The sequence below is a fragment of the Aegilops tauschii genome, chromosome 7 (genome assembly GCF_002575655.3).
Source record: "Aegilops tauschii subsp. strangulata cultivar AL8/78 chromosome 7, Aet v6.0, whole genome shotgun sequence".
NCBI classification, from domain to species: Eukaryota; Viridiplantae; Streptophyta; class Magnoliopsida; order Poales; family Poaceae; genus Aegilops; species Aegilops tauschii.
Genome location: NC_053041.3, coordinates 21,781,352 through 21,802,031, shown reverse-complemented (window position 1 = coordinate 21,802,031; position 20,680 = coordinate 21,781,352). Strand labels below are relative to the sequence as shown.

At 46.0% G+C, this 20,680-nt stretch overlaps 1 protein-coding gene across 1 annotated transcript; it reads left to right on the top strand.

Moving 5' to 3' along the window:
- Positions 1-10,690: 10,690 nt before the first annotated feature.
- Positions 10,691-16,334, top strand: LOC109772111 (disease resistance protein Pik-2-like). The gene is made up of 2 exons (XM_073503515.1): positions 10,691-11,047; positions 15,387-16,334. The coding sequence occupies exons 1-2, from the start codon at positions 10,691-10,693 to the stop codon at positions 16,332-16,334; spliced, it is 1,305 nt and encodes a 434-aa protein (XP_073359616.1).
- Positions 16,335-20,680: the final 4,346 nt, after the last annotated feature.

Genomic DNA, 20,680 nt, shown 5'->3' with positions numbered 1-20,680 from the left:
ATTTGAGACGGCAGTAATGTGACCAATAGTGCCGGTTCCAATGGCTAGGCGGGCCGCTCTCATTAGTACCAATTCGTGGCGAACCTTTAGCACCAGTTCGTGCCACGAACCGGTACTAAAGAGAGTCGTGGCAGGATGTTGTCAGACTGGGGCCCCTCCAGCACCTTTAGTACCGGTTCGTGCCACGAACCGGTAGTAAAGGTACTCATATATAAACCCTTCGTCCACCCGCGATCGAGCTCGCTCTGTTCTTCCCCTTTCCCCTCTCCTCTATGTTCTTCCCCTCTTCCTCGAGCTCATCACACATTTTGCCCAAATTTTGTCAAGATTTGAAGGCCCCCATCCATTCAAGTGATCACAAAGGTTAGCAACTTTGTCCTTTCATCTCTCATTGCTAGATTAGCTCTTGCAATGCTTTATATAGTGATTAATTTGTGGGTTTTAGTAATTTGGGAGGAATTATATGTGGTAGTTTACTTGATTTATTTGCAATTTGAGCTCAAAATAACTCTTAGTTTGCATATGTAGGTGTGGTTTACTTAGTGCCTTCACGTCTCCGTCCTAACCACCGTCGATCGTCCGCACTGACCCGTCGCCGGCACCACCTTGTGGTGAGCCTCTTGTTCTTATCTTTTTTATATAAAAAAGTCATGTTTGTGTGATTTAGATATATAGTTACTTGTATAATTATCTTACCCGTACGTTGTTAGTTATACATAGTGCCATGGTTTTGATATCCTTCCCCGTCGGCCCTCGTCCGTGTTATGATTCGGATGTGGTATATTCTTTTTTAAAACTATTTGTCGCATTTCGTGTTTATGACAAATTATGCCCATCAAGTTGACATAGATATTTTTATCTAGGAGGTATGTGAACCGGAAATTCCAACCGACCCCGTTGTCGAGAGGTTAAATTTAGTTGAAAGAGAAAACAAGTATTTGAAAGAAAAATTGAAAAGAATTGAGGGGGAGAAGATGGAATTGGAGTTGCATGTTGCCGATGTTTTCGATGATCACAAGATCAAGATGGAGAAAATGCGCTTGAAGATTAGAAAGATTGGAAAATATGCCATTGGTAGTGAGGCTTGGCATCATTATGCTGTCGGATCAATTTACCTTAGTTGCGATCTTGATCGCATTTGTTGTTGCATTTAAATGCTTTAGTTAGAGAGTTATTTGTATGTTGCATTTAAGTGTTGTATGAACTTTATGTATGAACTTGTATTAATTTGGTCTTTTCAGTGTTGTGTAATGAAGATGAGCCGGCAATGGATGTACGATGACCGATGCTCTCCCCAGTTCATTAATGGCGTGCATACTTTTCTGCTTGCGGCTGAGGCAAACAAGCGGGCGGATGGTTTAATGCCTTGTCCATGTGCTGGCTGTAAGAATGATCGGAATTACTCTAAGTTAAAAACCATTCACGTCCACCTGTTTGAGTCCGGTTTCATGCCCCACTAATGTTTGGACCAAGCACGGAGAAAGAGGGGTTATGATGGAAGACAATGAAGAAGAAGAGGCCGACGACAGCTATCCTGGCCATGGGTTCCCTGAATACAATGGTACAACAATGGGGGAAGAAGCTGAGCCGGCAATGCGGGAAGAAGCTGAGTCGGCAATGCGGGAAGAAGCTGAAGAAGAGGCATCAGATGAGCCCGCTGATGATCTAGGTCGGGCCATTGCCGATGCAAAGAGAAACCGCGCAAGTGAAAAGGAGAAGAAGAAGTTGGAGCGCATGTTAGAGGATCACAAGAAATTGTTGTACCCGAATTGCGAAGCTGACAAGAAAAAGCTGGGCACCATACTGGATTTGCTGCAATGGAAGGCAGAGAATGGTGTATCTGACAAGGGATTTGGAAAGTTGCTGGTAATGATAAAGAATATGCTTCCAAAGGACAATGAATTGCCCGAGAGTACGTACGAAGCAAAGAAGGTCGTCTGCCCTCTAGGGTTAGATGTTTATTGTCATTCACTGTCTGAATGCTTCAGTTGCTAAAAACCACTTCTTACAAAGGATTACCATGGCAAAACTCATCAAACCAAACCAACCTGGCAAATAAGAAGTATCATCACAACTTTGGTATGGTGTGCCTTTCACTAAGCCGGTACAATATCAGCATTGTGAAGTGAAGGAAATGCAAAATCAGCTGGGAGGTCCCACCTCCACAATTTTTCTATGGTGTTAAGATTGCAATGGTCACCAAGGTGTAAATTGAACACCTAAAAAAAGTGAATCTAAGAGACCTGTCCTTGGGAAAGAGCAGATGGAACTAGACTTTTAAGCGTTCAAAGTCTTACACAGGGACATAATAAAGACTGAACATGTATGTTGGGTCACTTTGTGAAGTATTACCCTTTACCCCATCGGTGGAGACGGATCTAGGCCTAACAATGCTTACAGAAATTATTAATTCCAACTTGAGAGTAAGATAAGAACGAAACTGCCAAGCACCAAACAGTCTGATCCCAGTCTGAACAACTCTTTACAGGGTTTTGTCAACCGGCCGAGTCATATAAGATCAAATGATGAACAAGTTGGCTATCAGATAGATCTGGCCTTACCTTGTAATGTACACCACATAATGTATGATCAAGTTGAGTGCTCAAATTATTAGGGGTTCGGTTTGAGCGATGCATGTACTATATTTATTTATGATGGTTATACCAAGGACCAATTAATGGTTACAGTTGACTTAAAAAAAAGACTTGAGTAGAGAACACTTGGTCATTACAAATTAAGATGGCCTGCTGGTGGCTGCCTTGATCGATCGAGTCTTCCTTCTGAAATGTGAGACAACTGTAATAATCTAATGGTATGTGTTATGTTTCTTTTAAAAGTGTTACCGTTAGAAATATCTTTGAATGCAATTCTAGTAGTATGATTTTTTGGGTATCTAACTCCTATATTTTGTTAGTTAAAGTGGTTGTCAAATTTACTGTCAAAACACAAGGGGGCCATGTATATCGCATGGGAGTATAGCTTGCTGTCAATGGCAATTAGTAGAGCTACCAAATGATAAACGACCATGGGACATGCTGTATGTGTTACAACTTGCTCGTTGAGATGCCGTCTAGTGATCCACTCGATACTTGTTAAAGTAAAATGCTTAGAAGTTTTGCTGGGTGGGAGAAGTAATGCTTAACTAGATGTGCTCACGTCTAAGTTCATCGAGCAATTTTTTTTTGGAAAAGAAGATTAAAACCCATAGCCTCTGCATCAATCGATGCATACATCCATCTTTATTAATTATTCCGCAAAGGTCTGACAAAAACATACATCAAGCCACCCGAACCCACCACTCACACCTACAAACTCGATAATGTGAAGTGCTCTCACTCAGGGCCAACCTTGAGGGGGGGGGGGGGGGGGGGGGGGGGCAGGGGCGGCCGCCCCGAGCCCCCAGGTGCCAAGGGGCCCCCAATTCTGTTGTTAATTGGCCTAGAGCCTTGCCCTAGAATTCCAATTTATTTACGTACTCAAACTCAAAATGGGAACCTACAACGTTTTCCCTGATTTCCTGGCTTTCCTTCCTTCGTGCTACAATTGAGGGCCTTGCGATTGATGGATCCGGCTTGCCTGCTCCCTCCCCATGCTCCCATTTCATCCTACGTCTGTCTTTTTTTTCTTTTTTCCTTTCTAATCTAATCATCTCTCCCCCTTGATTTTAAAGGGGTGGGGCCGGGCCTTATTTTGTCCCAATCAAGTCAAGCCACTTACGCGGGAGCACAGATGGGCGCATGCGCGGGGAGCAGGCAAGTCTCGTCCGCGATTGATTTGTAGAGAAGTTATTGCATGCGATTAATTAGGTGTAGTTATGAAAAGAAATCCGCTCTTAATTTCCTTCCTTAATCCAGAAGCCGAAAATTATGTGCCCAATTTGTGAGAAAAACTGGACTAATAGGAAGCGACTATGCTACATGAGGGTGATAATAGATCAAAGATCGTGACGCTTGATATCCATCTACTGTGCCTGCTTGGTGCCGCCTCGAGGAGGAGGAGGGTTGGACTGCCAGAGATATCTAGTCGCTGCCTCCCATGAGACCACGCCAACTGGGAGACGAGATCGTATTGTTAGGGCACGATTACGGTTACATAGTAGAGGAGAAGGTATGTCTCTAATATATTTTTCGAGTTGACTAATCTATTTTTTGAGTTGTCTAATCTCTATTTGTATAGGTAGTATATATATGGCCTATGAAGATTTACCATGATGGTTGATTAAAATTTGTGAATGATTATCAAAAAGCACACGGTTAACAGGGAAAACGATACAGAGTAAGCAACTCAAGATGCTCAACTTTGTTCATCGTTCATGGACCTACGGTGATCACTAATGACTCCGTCCTAAAATTTTTGTCTTATATTTGTCTAGATACTGATGTATCTGGTGCTAAAACATGACTTGATATATCCGTATTTAGACAAATTTAAGACAAGAATTTTGGAACGAAGGGAGTACTAAAATGTGCATTATTTTCTTTTATCTCTTGATGAAAAGCTGTGCCACAGGCATGGCTAACCGTGTGCTTTTTGGAATTTAGCGATGGTATTTGATTCCAGTAGATAAACTGGTGAGCATCCGGTTTGGTCCCATGGTAGCCACTGGACACGTTTCGTTATGTCAGTGGAAGCACCATCAATCGAGTAAATAGAATAGTTCCCCTTGGCTGACAGTGGCTCAACTCTCAAGATGGCAATGCTTAACTACTGGTAAGTTTAAACCGTCTGAATGTTTATTATGGCATTCACTGTCTGAATGCTTCAGTTGCTAAAACCACTTCTTACAAAGGACGGCCATGGCAAAACTCATCAAACCAAACGAACTGGCAAGAGAAGAAGTACCATCGCAACTTTGGTATGGTGTGCCTTTCACTGGGCCGGTACAATATCAGCATTGTGAAGTGAAGGAAATGCAAAATCAGCTGGGAGGCCCCACCTCCACAAAATTTCTATGGTGTTGAGATTGCAATGGTCACCAAGGTGTAAATTGAACACCTAAAAAACAGTGAATCTAAGAGACCTGTCCTTGGGAAAGAGAAGACGGAACTAGACTTTTAAGCGTTCAAAGTCTTACACAGGGACATAATAAAGACTGAACTTGTATGTTGGGTCACTTTGTGAAGTCTTACCCTTTCACCCATCGGTCGAGATGGATCTAGGCCTAACAATGCTTACAGAAATTATTAATTCCAACTTGAGAGTCAGATAAGAACGAAACGGCCAACCACCAAACTGTCCGATCCAAGTCTGAACAAGTCATTACAGGGTTTTGTCAACCGGGCGAGTCAGATAAGATCAAATGATGAACAAGTTGGCTATCAGATAGATCTGGCCTTACCCTGTAATGTGCACCAAATAATGTATGATCTGTTAAATGTGTATAGTCTCTTTTCGATATATCCCCGTTGTATGAGGGGTTGTCTGCACTTTGCCACACATGTATATGTAATGGCTTTTGGCCCTTGGAAAATACTAGTTGCTCACTTATCCAACATGGTATCAGTTGCCAGGTTCCTCTTCCTCTCCCGCACGCTGCAGCTCCGTGCCTAGCCTCCTCGTCGCCGGCCACCTTCTTCCCCGTCGCCGGCCACCTTCTCCGCGCCCGGCAGCCCTCCTACTGCTGCTCTGCTCGAGCCCGCGTGCTCAGGCCGCGCCTCTGGCTGCCGCGGCTCCTTCCGCACGCCCAGGCCGCGCCCTCCCCGCCAGACCGCGCCCCGGCCGCGCCTCTGGCTACCGCGGCTCCTTCCACACGCCCAGGCCGCGACCAGGCCGCGCCCCGGCCGCGCCTCTGGCTGCCGCGGCTCCTTCCACGCGCGCCCAAGCCGTGCCCTCTCCGCCCGAGCGCGCCCTGGTTGTGCCCTCGTCTTGCTCCGCATACGACTGGCCACCGCTGCTCCATTCACTACCGCAGGTGCAGCCCAGGGCCGGCCCTCCTCCTGGGCTCCCCCTTCCTCCCGATTCGGGCTGCATCGGGCTAGCGTGAGGCTATCAGCCCCGATCCAGATCGGGGAGAGTTGACCCAAAAAAGAGAGGAGAAAAGCAGAGTTTCCTCATGTCTTCTTCCGGCTATGTTGCTATTCCGCGGTGCTCAGTGATCTTCGATGGCACCAACTACGTTGAGTTTGTGGGGTTCATGTGCATCCATATGCGTGGTCTTCTTCTGTGGGGTGTTCTTTCTGGCGAGGTCCCCTGTCTGCCATGCCCTGTTGCGCCCGTGGCCCCAATTCCACCGGTGCCGCCGGTACTTGCTGTTGAGGCTTCTCAGGCTGACCGGGATGCCGCAAAGGCCCTTGATGCTGCTGCAGTTGATGCTTATGATCAGCAGGTATCTGCTTATTCCGATGCTCTTTCGGTCTACCGTGATGATCTCTCTGCTTACACTCAGTAGTGCAATGACGATGCGCGTGCTGCTACTGTTCTCACTGCGAGTGTCCTCCCTCAGTTTGCCTCGGAATTCATGGGACTTGGCACAGTTGCAGTGATGTGGTCTTATCTTTGTCAGCGCTATCAGCCCTCTGGCGATGCTCTCTACCTATCTGTGGTGCGTCAGGAGCACGCACTCCAGCAAGGTGACTCCTCTGTTAATGAGTTCTATTCACAGTGCTCTGCCATCTGGCGTCAGCTTGACTCTCTTCGGATAGTTGTTTGTGGCACCTGTCATTTCTGTCAGACTACTCGGTCTGATCTGGAGTTTCAGTGGGTCCATGAGTTCTTATCTCGTCTCCGCTCCGAGTTTGAGCCCAGACGTGCTCACTTGCTTGCTCGTGGTCGTGTTCCTATCTCGGAGGTGCTTGCCGAGCTTCGTGCTGAGGAGACCCGCCTTCGCTCTGCTGGTTTGCTGGTGGCCCCGTCTGTGTTGGCCGCTCGGGCTCCTGTGTCGTCTGCTCGGCTCACCGCCCCACGCTTCTCCCCACACCTTCAGGGGGGTGGGTCGCCCTGCTTATACTGAGAGGAGCCGGTCGCGCCGTGACACCTTCTGTGGCTACTGCTCTCGGCCAGGTCACCCAGAGTCTGATTGCCGTGAGAAGAAGCGAGACCAGCGGCGCACCTCTTCCAGCGGGACTCCTGGATCTTCCTCGACCCCGTCACTTACTGACCAGGACACTCTAAGGCTCAAACGTCTCTTGGCTTCCTCAGGCTCTTCGTCGACTGGTTCAGCTGCTGCTGTGACTGCATCCACTTCTCCACCACCGCAGGCATCTACACAGTCAAGTACATCTTCGTGGGTTTTGGATTCTGGAGCCTCCTTCCATATGTCTTCTGATTCTTATGTGCTATCTTCTCTCCGACCTCTTGATTCGCCTGTTAATGTTCTTAGCGCTGATGGCATACCTCTTCCTGTTGCTAGTCATGGTTTTCTTTCCACTCCATCTTTTTCTGTTCCTAGTGTTTCACATGTTCCTCGCCTTACCATGAAACTTTTTTCCGCTGCCCAACTTACTGATTCTGGTTGTCGTGTCATTCTTGATACCGACTCTTGCTCCATTCAGGATCGTCGCACCAAGGCTTTGGTTGGTGCTGGCCCCCGGCGCCGTGAGTCAGAGGGCCTTTGGGAGGTTGACTAGCTTCATGTTCCTTCCGCTGCCACCACTCCTGCCAGCTCCCATGCTCTTGCTGCCTCTTCGTCTGCGTCCTTCCAACAGTGGCATCATCGCCTTGGTCACATCTGTGGCTCTCGCCTGTCTTCTTTAGTTCGTCACGGCCTCTTAGGGTCTGTATCTAGAGATGTTTCTTTACATTGTAATGGTTGCAGACTTGGCAAACAGACCCAGTTGCCTTATCCTACCAGTGAGTCGGTATCTCAGCGTCCGTTTGACTTAGTTCATTCTGATGTTTGGCGTCCTGCTCCCTTTGATTCGAAAGGTGGTCATCGCTACTATATCTTGTTTATTGATGATTTCTCTCGCTACACTTGGCTCTACTTCATGAAATATCGTAGCGAGGTTCTCTCTATATACAAACGTGTTGCTGCCATGGTTCACACCCAATTTTCCACGCTCATTCGTACTTTTTGTGCTGACTCCGCTGGTGAGTTTATCTCCCAGCTGTTGCGTGGTTTTCTTGCGGAAAAGGGTACTCTTGCGCAGTTCTCATGTCCTGGTGCTCATGCTCAGAATGGCGTTGCCGAACGTAAGCATCGTCATCTACTTGAGACGGCTCGTGCGCTGATGATTGTCGCTTCCCTTCCACCCCACTTTTGGGCTGAGGCTGTTTCGGCATCCACCTATCTCATCAACATTCAGCCATCGACTGCGTTGCAGGGTGGTATTCCTATGGAGTGTCTCACTGGTCGTTCCCCTGACTACTCAGCTCTTCGTATGTTTGGATGTGTGTGCTATGTCCTTCTTGCCCCACAAGAACGCACCAAACTGACTGCTCAGTCGGTTGAGTGTGTCTTCCTTGGCTACAACGATGAGCACAAGGGCTATCGCTGTTGGGACCATGTTGGTCTTCGCTTGCGCATCTCGCGTGACGTGACCTTTGATGAGTCTAGCTCTTACTACCCTCGTCCTTCTTCCTCAAGCTTCTCTGTGGACGATATTTCTTTTCTTCTTCTCCCTGATACACCCTGCTATGTGCCTCCTGTTTCATCTCCTCCTCCTGCACCTCTCATTCCCTCTCCTTCACCACCGACACCATCTTCCCCATCCTCCCCCTCCACCTCTCCACCATCATCTCCAGTTCGTCGCCCTCTCCCAACATTTCCTCTCCACTATACTCGTCGCCCTCGTTCTGAGGATGCTTCTTCTGACGCGCCTTCCACCTCTGGTGCACCTCCCTTTACGCCTCCCCTGGTTCATAACCTCCGTGCCTGGCCTCGCCCCCCGCCTGATCGCTACTCCCCTGATCAGTAAGGTCTCTCTGTTATTGCTGAGCCCACCTCCTATCGGACTGCCATGACTCAGCCTGAATGGCAGCTTGCGATTGCCGAAGAGCTTGTTGCCCTTGAGCGCTCTGGCACATGGGATCTGGTTCCCCTTCCTTCTGGTGTCCGGCCCATCACCTGCAAGTGGGTCTACAAGATTAAGACTCGCTCTGATGGTTCTCTTGAGCGCTACAAAGCTCGTCTTGTGGCCCGTGGTTTTCAGCAGGAGCAGGGGCGCGATTATGATGAGACATTTGCTCCTGTGGCCCACATCACCACTATCTGCACTCTTCTTGTTGTGGCTTCTGTTCGTCAGTGGTCTATCTCTCAACTTGATGTCCAGAACGCTTTTCTCAATGGAGAGTTGCGTGAGGAGCTTTATATGCAGCCACCACCGGGGTACTACGCTCCTGATGGTATGGTCTGTAGACTTCGCCGCTCCCTCTATGGTCTTAAACAGGCCCCTCGTGCCTGGTTTGAGCGCTTCGCCTCTGTGGTGACTGCCGCTGGTTTCTTGCCCAGTGATCATGATCCCGCATTGTTTGTTCACACGTCTCCTCATGGTCGGACTCTTCTCCTCCTCTATGTTGATGACATGATCAGCACTGGTGACGATCTTGACTATATTGCCTTTGTTAAGGCTCGCCTTCACGATCAGTTCCTCATGACTGATCTTGGTCCACTTCGCTACTTTCTTGGGATTGAGATCTCCTCGACCTCTGATGGCTTCTACATCTCTCAAGAAAAATATATTCAGGATCTTCTTGCTCGCGCTGCTCTCGGTGATGAGCGCACTGTTGTGACTCCTATGGAGCTCAATGTTCATCTTCGTGCCTCTCATGGTGACCCTCTTCCTAATCCCACTCGCTATCGTCATCTTGTTGGCAGTCTTGTCTATCTTGCTGTTACGCGTCCTGACATCTCCTATCCTGTCCACATCCTGAGTCAATTTGTTTCCGCCCGCACCTCTGTCCACTATAGTCATCTCCTCCGTGTTCTATGATATCTTCGTGGCACAATCTCTCAGCGCCTTTTCTTTCCCCGCTCCAGCTCTCTTGAGCTCCAGGCCTACTCTTATGCTACCTGGGCTAGTGATCCCTCTGATCGACGCTCGCTGTCTGCTTATTGTGTCTTTCTTGGTGGCTCTCTTATTGCCTGGAAGACAAAGAAACAGACTGCAGTTTCTCGCTCGAGTACAGAGGCTGAGTTGCGAGCCATGGCTATGTTGACAGCTAAGGTGATCTGGTTACGGTGGTTACTTGAGGATTTTGGTGTGTCTGCTACTACCTCGACTCCCTTACTGTCAAACAGTACTGGCGCTATCAGTATTGCGCGTGACCCGGTGAAGCATGAGCTCACCAAGCACATCGGTGTGGATGCCCCCTTTGTGCGTGCTGCTGTGCAGGATCAGATTCTCGCTCTTCACTATGTGCCCTCTGAGTTACAGTTGGCGGACTTCTTCACGAAGGCACAGACTCGAGCGCAGCATGGCTTTTTCCTCTCCAAACTCAGTGTTGTTGATCCACCATGAGTTTGAGGGGGGGGGTGTTAGATGTGTATAGTCCCTTTTCGGTATATCCCCGTTGTATGAGGGGTTGTATGCACTTTGCCACACATATATATGTAATGGCTTTTGGCCCTCAGGAAATACTAGTTGCTCACTTATCCAACATGATCAAGTTGAGTGCTGCCACGATTCCATCTGCGCCCGCGCCGCTCCCTCCCGGGGCGACACGGGCGGCGAACTCCCCCGGCCTCTCCTCGCCCCACCCATCCCATCCACCCCCTCGCTGTCGCCGGTAGCCTCCGGCAGGCAAAGCCTGCATGGAGCCAGTGGCAGCGGGGCTCCGGCGGCGGCGGGGCTCGTGCCCCTCGTCGGCTGCTCTTTTGATGGGGAGATCTCAGGCGGATGGTGACTGTCCGGAGCTCGTCTTCGCAGCGGCGTCCTCGATCATGGCAGCGGTGGTCACTGGCGGGCGGTGCGGCGTCGCCACGATGGGAGATCCGTCACAGGCGTGCGGACGCGATCTTGGCTGCCCGTGCGGGCCCAATCTGGGTCCTTGCGGGCTGCGGCTGGTGCGGGTGGTGGGGCGAGATTCGGGCTCGGACGGCGTTCCGTGCGTCAGATCTGGTATGGCGCGGTGCTGCGGCTCAGCACGCGGGCCGGTGGTGGCACCGACTGTAGGTATCCTGGTGGTGTCATGGCCGGTCAGGCAGCGGCGGCCAGAATCCTTTCATCCAGGCCCCGGCACAGATGGACGCAAACTGTGCACAACATGCTTGAGGGAGTCTCTTCGAAGAGATCCGGGTGAAAACCTGCTCTCAGCTAGCTGCCAAGGCCGGCGGTGGCGACGCTGTCTGCGTCGTTCCGTTCTTAAAGGCATCGCCATGGAGAAGTTCAAGGCCACATTCTACTACCTCCGGGGGAAACCCTAGATCAGTAGATCGGATGACGGCGGCACTCTGGTGTCGTTTCCCTCTTGGGGGTGTCATCCTTGGAGGTGTACACAGGCCGAGGGACCAGTGGAAGGCTTCTTTGGTGGAGCGGTGCTTCAGCTTACGCATTGATGGCAGCGGATCTCGGTAGCATGGCGCAGTGTAGATTAGGCGTCTGATGCACAGAGATGGACTCACGTAGGAGGAGGAAACTATCTGGCGTCATGGTGGCATCGATGACAGAGAGGCCTGGCAAGGTCGGTGCATCAGTTCTGCTCTGAGGATGGATCGATGGAAGATGGAGGTGACGGCCCTCGCAGCGTGTGGTGCTCACTGGGAGTGTGCCAAACCGGCGTGTGACCCAATCCAGGTAGTGGCCTGGATGGGCCATCCGGCTTTAGATGTTAGGCTTTGGTGCGATGTCTGTTTGGTATTAGGCCTAAACATTCGGCACACCTTCATCAAAGGGATAGGAGTAGCAACAGCGTTGCCAAGATGGTGGTTTCAGGCTTATTGATGTATCACCTTGTATGGTCTTTGCAAATAATAAATAAAATAGCTGCATGCATCGTCCAGATGCAGAGGCCGGGGTACATCCTTCTTTTCTAAAAAAAAGTTGAGTGCTGACATTATTAGGGCTTCGGTTCGAGCGATGCATGTACTATATTAAATTATGATGGTTAACTACCAAGGACCAATTAATGGTTATTGTTGACTTTTTAAAACAGAAAGACTTGAGTAGAGAACACTTAGTCATTACAACTTAAGATGGCCTGCTGGTGGCTACCTTGATCGAGTCTTCCTTCAAACATGTAAGACAACTGTAATAATCTAATGGTATGCGTTATGTTTCTTTTAAAAGTGTTACCGTTAGAAATATCTTTGAATGCAGTTCTAATAGTATGATTTTTTGGGTATCTAACTCGTATATTTTGTTAGTTAAAGTGGTTGTCAAATTTACTGTCAAAACACAAGGGGGGCATGTATATCGGATGGGAGTATAGCTTGCTGGCAATGGCAATTAGTAGAGCTACCAAATGATAAAATTAATGTGTATTAATTAATTTAACGCCCATGGGACATGTTGTATGTGTTACAACTTGCTTGTTGAAATGCCATCTAGTGATCCATTCGATACTTGTTAAGTAAAATGCTTAGAAGTTTTGTTGGGTAGGAGAAGTAATGCTTAACTAGATGTGCTCACGTCTAAGTTCATCGAGCATTTTTTTGGAAAAGGAGGTTAAAACCCCAGCCTCTGCATCAATCGATGCATACATCCATCTTTATTAGTTATTCAACAAAGGTCTGACAACAACATACATCAAGCCACCCGAATCCAGCATTCACACCTACAAACTCAATAATGTGGAGTGCTCTCACTCTGATATCTAAAACCGGTGTCGTCGCCAATCCATCAGCAAAGCGTATCGGAACCTACAGCCGGTGCAGCAAATCTAAAGCATACACCACATGCACATGTTTTAGAAGCCACCATCATCATCGAACCGCTGACCCATCTTCAGGAAACAGATCCGCATCATCCTTGCCAGTCCGGCCATCCGTTGTGTACGCCAGAATAGCAACACAGTTGTATATACTAGAACAGCAGCGCGGTCTGACGGCTATGGCTATAACCACCAGAGAAACCATTTGTATAGATCAATATAGCCTACACTTAGCTGGTGCCATTTACAGGCAGGTACAAGAAAAATGGCAGAATAAGTTATCTCATGCTATATACATACATCGAAGTACCGAACATCGGTAGCTACATAAAAATATAGCACAAAGTAAAGACAGAGTAGACAAAGGCCGTAGTGAAATAATTGGGAGCTCTACATATAGTAGTCGAGCAAAGAGGGGAATATGTTACACACGACAATCATTATTCAGTTCTAGAGCAATATAGCCTACACTTAGATACACTTAATATGACGAGGGGCGGCCTCTTGTGAGGTTTGCCACAAATCAACCAGATAGCTATTGCTGTCACTTTCTAGGTCAGATAAATGTGAGGCCTTCCATGCATGCACATACTCCCTCCGTCCGTGAATAAGTGTACATCTAACTTTTGTACTAAGTCAAAGTTTTAAAACTCTGATCAACTTTATAGAAAAAAGTAGCAGCATTTATGGCACTAAATTAGTATCACTAGATTCGTTTTGAAATGTGTTTTCATAATATATCAATTTGGTGTCATATATATTACTACTCTTTTTTTAAAAGTTGGTCAAAACTATAAAACTTTGACTTAGGACAAATGGTAGAAGTACACTTATTCGCGGACGGAGGGAGTAGTAACTTGTCACGGTTTGTAGCACTTGAATGCAACCAATCTTTCTGTCAATCCAATTATTGCCAGAAAGGCCAGCGACCATCGGGCCATGGCCCCATGCTCGCAAATCTCCACTACTGCTATTGCATCCAAGTCAACAAAGTTTTTTTTGCAGGGAATAGAAAATTTTCGTTGCATAGCACTACATTTTGGAAAGGAGAGGGAGTACACATAAATAAGAACTATATATTTGGTCACCCTATGAAGTCTTTCTCTTTCATCATTGCTTGATATGTATCCAAGTCTCATGAAACAGTAATTCAAAATTGAGAGTAAGATATCAAAAATGCCAAGTGCATTGTACTACTCTTTCTTAGATGTCGATACATCTCCTCTTTATTTTACAGGAACCGAAACAAGTTGCCCTATTTGTGTATGCATGAACCAATTAGTTACAATTGACTGTATAAAACAGGGAACGAGCAAAAGACGCACCTTCCTCGCTAAATATGTAGTCCTAAACAAGACAGCGGACCAGCAAAGTTTCTTTGTAAATTTAAGTCAAATTAATGTATATTGACCAAAAGATGCTAGTAGAGCCTACTCGCAATTGATGGCGATCGGGAGATGAGCTATATGTGCCAAATGAATGACGAAGACCACGGTACTATTTTTATGCCTACGAGATGTTGTCATCTAGCAACCACTAGGTATTTAGGACAAACTAGCCCAGTGGATCACCCATATAAGCAAGGGCGACATCTTAATTATCTGTTGTTTAAGACAAGGTACTAAGTATAAGAGCATGCACATTCTTAAAGGCATAGAGATAACTTAATTTCGCTACCGAAGTTATGTAATTACTTCCTTGATAACTATATTGCTTTTACCATGAATTTCTTTTGAAAAGTGATAGCACACTACAGATTATTAAAAATACATCCTTTTGTCCCAAATACCCTAAAAGAATCCAACAGATTCTACTACCTCTTTTTGTTTCTTAAGTGCGGTCCCTCAACGGCTGATTCATTAAAAAGGTTAGCAGAGAGTTGCCCAGTTAATTAACACAAATACAGACGAAGATTGTTACAACATTCCCACAAAGATAGGCAACCGGTTGATCTGGCTACCCACAAGACCCACACACACACCGTTGAAGAGAGGACTAGTAAATAGACAACTTTCTGAAAACCCGCTACGTATCTTCCTTAAATGCCACGTCCTCACTAATTTTCTTTGTGGAAAAGGAGTGTTCAATCTAGCCACATCTCATGTTGCACCGTATAGCATATCAGTACATATTCAAAATTAGTAATGTATTCTTTTATCTATTGTTTGTCGATTGACTCTACGGGAGATTTAGCCCTTATTTGTATGATAAAAGGCAATAGAAGAGGAATTGTATGAGAGGGACTCAGTTTCATGGTTGTTCTCCGCAAGAAATACACTTGGAAGTACTCCCTCCGTCATGTATAGCATTATATATGTTAGTATTTTAGATAATCTTATTTGTTGTCATGCATGACATATAGTAATATAGTACTCCCTCCGTCTCATAATATCAGAGCATTTTATATTACTCCCTCCATGAAGAAATATAAAAGCGTTTAGAAAACTCTTTTCGGAGGGAGTATCTATCACTTTTCTATCAAGCTAGGCAGCTATCCACAGCTACTAGTGCCGTCCCGACATCCAACAACAAAAGGCCATTGCCATGCCACCCTTCCAGAGAAACTAGCCAGAGAAAGAGAGAGAGGGGGGGAAGAATGGAGGGCGTGGCGCAGGCCCTTGTGGGCAACCTTTGGGCAGCTGGTGGGGTCGGAGTTCCAGAAGCTCCGCGGCGTGGGCAGCGAGGTCGCCCAGCTGAGGGACGAGCTGGCCACCATGAACGCCATCCTCCGCATGCAGTCCGAGGCGGACGACAGCGCCGTGGACCATTTCGTCCGGGAGTGGATGAAGCAGGTCCGCGAGCTCGCCTACGACGCCGAGGACTGCGTCGACCTCTACGTCTTCCGCATCCGCTGCCTCCTCAGCGACGCCTTCCTTGCCCGCCTAAGGCGCGTGCTCACCACGCTCTCCCTCCGCCGCCGCCTCAGCAGCGACATCGAGGCCCTCCGCGCCCGCGCCGCCATCATCAGCGAGCGCCACGCGCGGTACGGCGTCAGCCGCGAGGCGCTGCGCCGCTCGCCGCACCTGGCCCCCGTCTCCACGGGGTCGGCTGCCTCCGCTTGTGCACTGCGCGCCGCCAACCACCCCGACCAGTTCGTCGGCATGACGGACCAGGCTAGCACCCTGGCCGAGAGGGTGAAGGGCGCCGTGGACAGCAACGACATCGTCGGCGACGGCGCTGACCGGAAGCTCAGCGTGTTCTCCATCGTCGGGTTCGCGGGGCTCGGGAAGACCACGCTGGCCATGGAGGTGTGCCGGCGGCTGGACACACAGTTCCAACGCCAGGCGCAGGTCTCCGTGTCGCAGGCGTTCGACGGCCGAAACAACGTCGGGGGCCTTCTCAAGCGCGTGCTGCAGCAGATCGTCAAGCCCAAGGCGGGAAATGACAAAGGCATCAAGGAAGAAGACTCTGCGGGTGACATCGACCACATGGATTCGGACACGCTCGCCAAAACGCTCAAGGAGCTTCTCAAGGACAAGAGGTACATCTACTTTTTTCTCTACTCAAAATATGTACTACCAGAATTAACTTTGATCGCCAATGCATATTTAGAGCTGCCAAAAGTACTTCCTCCATTTGACCTATAGTGATTTTATTAAGTCAAGAATTGAATTTTTTTAACCAAATTTATAGAAAACTTAATGATTGTCTAGACTACCAAATCCATAACATTAAATTCATTATGAAATACCTTTTCATATAGTTTATATTCAGTATTGTAGGTGTGGATAATTTCTCTAAACACTTGGTCATAATTTACGAAGGTTGAATTTTATAAGAACACCAATGTGCATAGTTCTCCGTATCGTACACTCTCTACATACTCTCTATCCATAATATAGTGTGTATAGATTTTTACAAAACTCAAGCAATGTAGGGTTTGAACAAGTTTAAATAAGAACAATATGAGTATGCCTCATGATATATCTAGTGATATTTATTTGGTATTGTATGTACATATTTTTTTCTAACTTGGCCAAAGTTTGCAAATCTGTACTTTTAGAATAATATGTACACACTGCATCTTAAAACAGAGAAAGTATGTACTCCCCCGATCCATATTATTTGTCGCTCAAACAGATGTATCTAGACGTTTTTCAGTGCTAGATATATCCATTTGAGAGACAAGTAATAAGGATTGGAGGGAGTAATAATTTATGATGATATAAGATTTTAGGAGTACAGTGGCAATTTGTAATGAACATATAATTTAAATCATCAATGCATCAATCATATGTCGTGTTTGACCTAACTTTAATTGCTATCGAGATTCTAAAAAATTATATATAGAGCCAAACAACACCTCAGTTTTTTTGTTTACATGTACTACTCACTCCATTCCATATTAAAGAGCACTAGTGGCTGGGGTGCGCCCCGGGCGGACCTCTTGAGGCAGTATTGTGCGCACTAATCAAGTTGTCGTAGTTGTTAATGTGTTGACAGTGCAGATTGACGATGGTTTGTAATTTTCTGTTTTTCTGCAATAATCTAAGTTTACGTGAGTGTGACCTTCTATTTGCTATCTGAAGCAATAAGATGTGCAACCCATTAGAAAGGGGCTTTGGGGCATGTCTGAATCCTAGGAAATAACAAAGTTTTCCTACAACTTGGCACATCTACAGGAATAAAACATACAAGATATCATTTGACCTCTAATAGATTTGGAATAAAAGAACATTTAGAATTTTAGATACTATTATCATTGTGATTAGCTAGCTATCATGCAAGAATGTTAGAGAAGAAAAGGTATAAGAAATATGACATGATTAAGGAGAAGAGCAAGAGAATCATGTTAACCATCAACCATTGAAATAAACGAATTTACATTTTCCTTGTAACATGTCTCTTTCATAACAACAATAATATCCTGACATGGATCAGTCGTCACCAGAGGTACCTCTATGTATAACTGTCTGCCACACTCTACATAGATTTGCCTAACAATTCATATCCTGGATGGAGGACTCCTGGAGGATGGAGCATGCAGCCCTGCTTATGTACAGAAACAAGCATACATACTTTCAGTATGGGGTAGCTATCTAGCTGAGTAAAATCCAGTAAGGCGAAGCAAAGAATAAAGAAACTAATTTTTTTGCATTCTTTAACTTGTACTGTATTATTTAGCAGACAAAAAATTATACAGGTAATGTTTCAGACTATAAACTGTCAGGGCACATCAAAGCAGATAGAATAAGTTCATAGGAAAATAAATCTTTAGGACCAGATCTTTTTAAAATTAATTAATTAATATATGGAAGAACTTCATTCACATACAACCTGCAAGTTGCTCCATTGCTCAAAGTAAATTTACCAGCAGAGGTTACTCCATTAGACATGATTTTGAGAAATCAGGGAAGTTGTTAAATAGGAAACATGTAGAAAAATATTTGAGCCCTAGGCATCATACTTCCCTCAAAGATGAAGGACAAAATAATATGATATACCATTGGGATAATAAACAATTAGACTGTATTCGGAAGAAACAACATCCGACTTCAAATCCTCAAAATCTCAAAAGTGTTAGCATCTTGACTTCCGTCAATGCTACAAGACAGATTGATAATGCATATAACTGAACATTTACCATGTATTTCGAAAAAAAAAATGCAACGTCAACATCCTGTGCACATGAGATGAATAACAACTAAGTCTTTTAGCTAACATGAGATGACATGGAAAATTACATATAAACAGAGGCTTTTATTTGCATCAAAGAGCGCTATAGTTTGCTCACATCCATTGTTTACAGCGAACATAAATAGTCGCACAGATCAATGCAAGCACAGGCATTAGCACCCATGACAAAATTACCATGCACTGAACGTGGCATATTCAGGAGATTAACTTTAGATTTAAACAAAATTACCATGCATTGAACATGGCATATTCAGGAGATTAACTTTAGATTTAAAACTGAAATACACAAACATCAATGACGTAGAAGGAGTTCATAAAGGGATTACCCATACGATGACAACATAAGTCACGATGAAGGGTCAAGATGTTCTATGTAAATCAATTCCCTCTGAGTTCTCACCCCTCCCCTGTAAAATAAAATGGTGGGATTTAGACTCTAGACTCCCACGTCCCATCCCTTCTAAATTGCATTAGCTCCAAACGGATAACTTTAGAGCTTCCCTAGCCCGTTTCTACCGTGTCCTCCACTTTAATGGCGCCCACACTCTCAACGAAATGTCGACCCCCCAAAAGCCTTCCAACATTGGTCTATCGCTGCCTCAACTCATGTTTTTCTCCGGCTTCGACAACACCTCCCACACAAAAACAGTCAACCTCTAAGAGCATCTCTAGTGGATGGTGTAAATTTGGACGTGTATATCTCCATATACACGTCCATATACACCTTGCTAAAATATACACCTCTCAGTTTTTCAGTGGAACGTGTAAATTTGGACGTGTATATTCCAACGGCTATATTTTCAAACGGCTATATTTCCAACGGCTATATTTTCAAACGGCTATATTTTCAACGGTCGTATTTCTAGTCTATATAAGCCACCCCTACCATCTCTCTTCTAGCACTTCTATCTGTGACTTCTCTTCTCACCTAGATTTCTCTATCGTCTCTCACGCAACACAATGAACACATCCACTTTGGACATGAGTTCTTCGTCATCTTCATCTGGCGACGATGAACTCATACTTGCAGCATTCGCCGAGCGCGAGGAGGAAGAGAGGATGAACGCTCGACGCCATGGCGGTTCCAAGCATGGACGTCAAACAATCAATCGAGGAAGAGATGCCGGATTTGTTCTTCTGTGGGACGACTACTTCAAAGAAGTTCCTCGCTATCCCGAACATTTGTTTCGACGAAGGTTCGTAATTACTACACTTCTCTGCTTTAGCCCTTTTTTCATTTCCCTGTCTCATTTACTTTTTATGCACAAATTTAGGATGTCCCGTAATTTGTTCAAACGCATAGCCGATAGTATACTTGAGCATGATTATGATGGTTATTTTACTCAAAAAAGAAGTGCTTCTGGAGCTCTTGGGTTACATCCTCTGCAAAAGATGACCGCAGCAATGCGGATGCTAACATATGGAATAGCAGCTGATGGTGCTGATGAGTACATCCGGTCCGCTGAGGCTACTAATTTAGAGTCTTGCAAGAAATTTGTGATCAAAGTTTATGAAGTTTTTGGGGAAAGGTACCTGAGATCTCCAAATGAAGAAGACATTGCCAGGTTACTTGCAATAGGGGAGGAAAGAGGATTTCCTGGTATGTTAGGGAGCATAGATTGCATGCACTGGGGTTGGAAAAATTGCCCCAAAAAATGGCATGGCATGTTTAAAGGCCATGTCAGCGAGCCCACTATGATCTTGGAAGCAGTTGCTTCACAAGATCTTTGGATTTGGCATGCTTATTTTGGTTTACCAGGGTCTCTGAATGATATAAATGTTCTTCAACGTTCTCCTGTTTTTACAAAGCTAGCTGAAGGCCAAACTCCTCCAGTGAATTATAGCATCAATGGCCATCAGTACACAATGGGGTATTATCTTGCAGATGGTATCTATCCACGGTGGGCAACATTTGTGAAGAGCATACCAGCTCCAGATACCAGAAAACATAAAACTTTTGCCAAGAGGCAAGAGGGGGCTAGGAAAGATGTGGAACGAGCCTTTGGAGTTCTTCAATCCCGTTTTGCCATTGTTCGTGGACCTGCTAAAGGATGGAAACGTAAAGAAATCGGTGATGTCATGAAAGCTTGTGTCATAATGCACAATATGATAGTTGAAGAGGAGCGACAAACTGGTCGGCAAAGCTGCACTTTTGAGGCAATGGGAGAAAGAGTCACGGTCTCTCATACTCATGCGGAACAACTGAGCTCTTTTATTCAGATGACTCACCGGATTAGAAATCAAGGTGAACATGATCAGCTTAAACTTGATCTAATTGACCATGTGTGGCAAAAGT

What these genes read in the sequence shown, in the direction of transcription:
- LOC109772111 (XM_073503515.1), top strand. Translation starts at nt 10,691, where the DNA reads ATGGAGCCAGTGGCAGCGGGGCTCCGGCGGCGGCGGGGCTCGTGCCCC. An exon ending in GGCCGGTGGTGGCACCGACT is followed by an intron (nt 11,048 to 15,386) that starts GTAGGTATCCTG and finishes ACCTTTGGGCAG; the next exon opens with CTGGTGGGGTCGGAGTTCCA.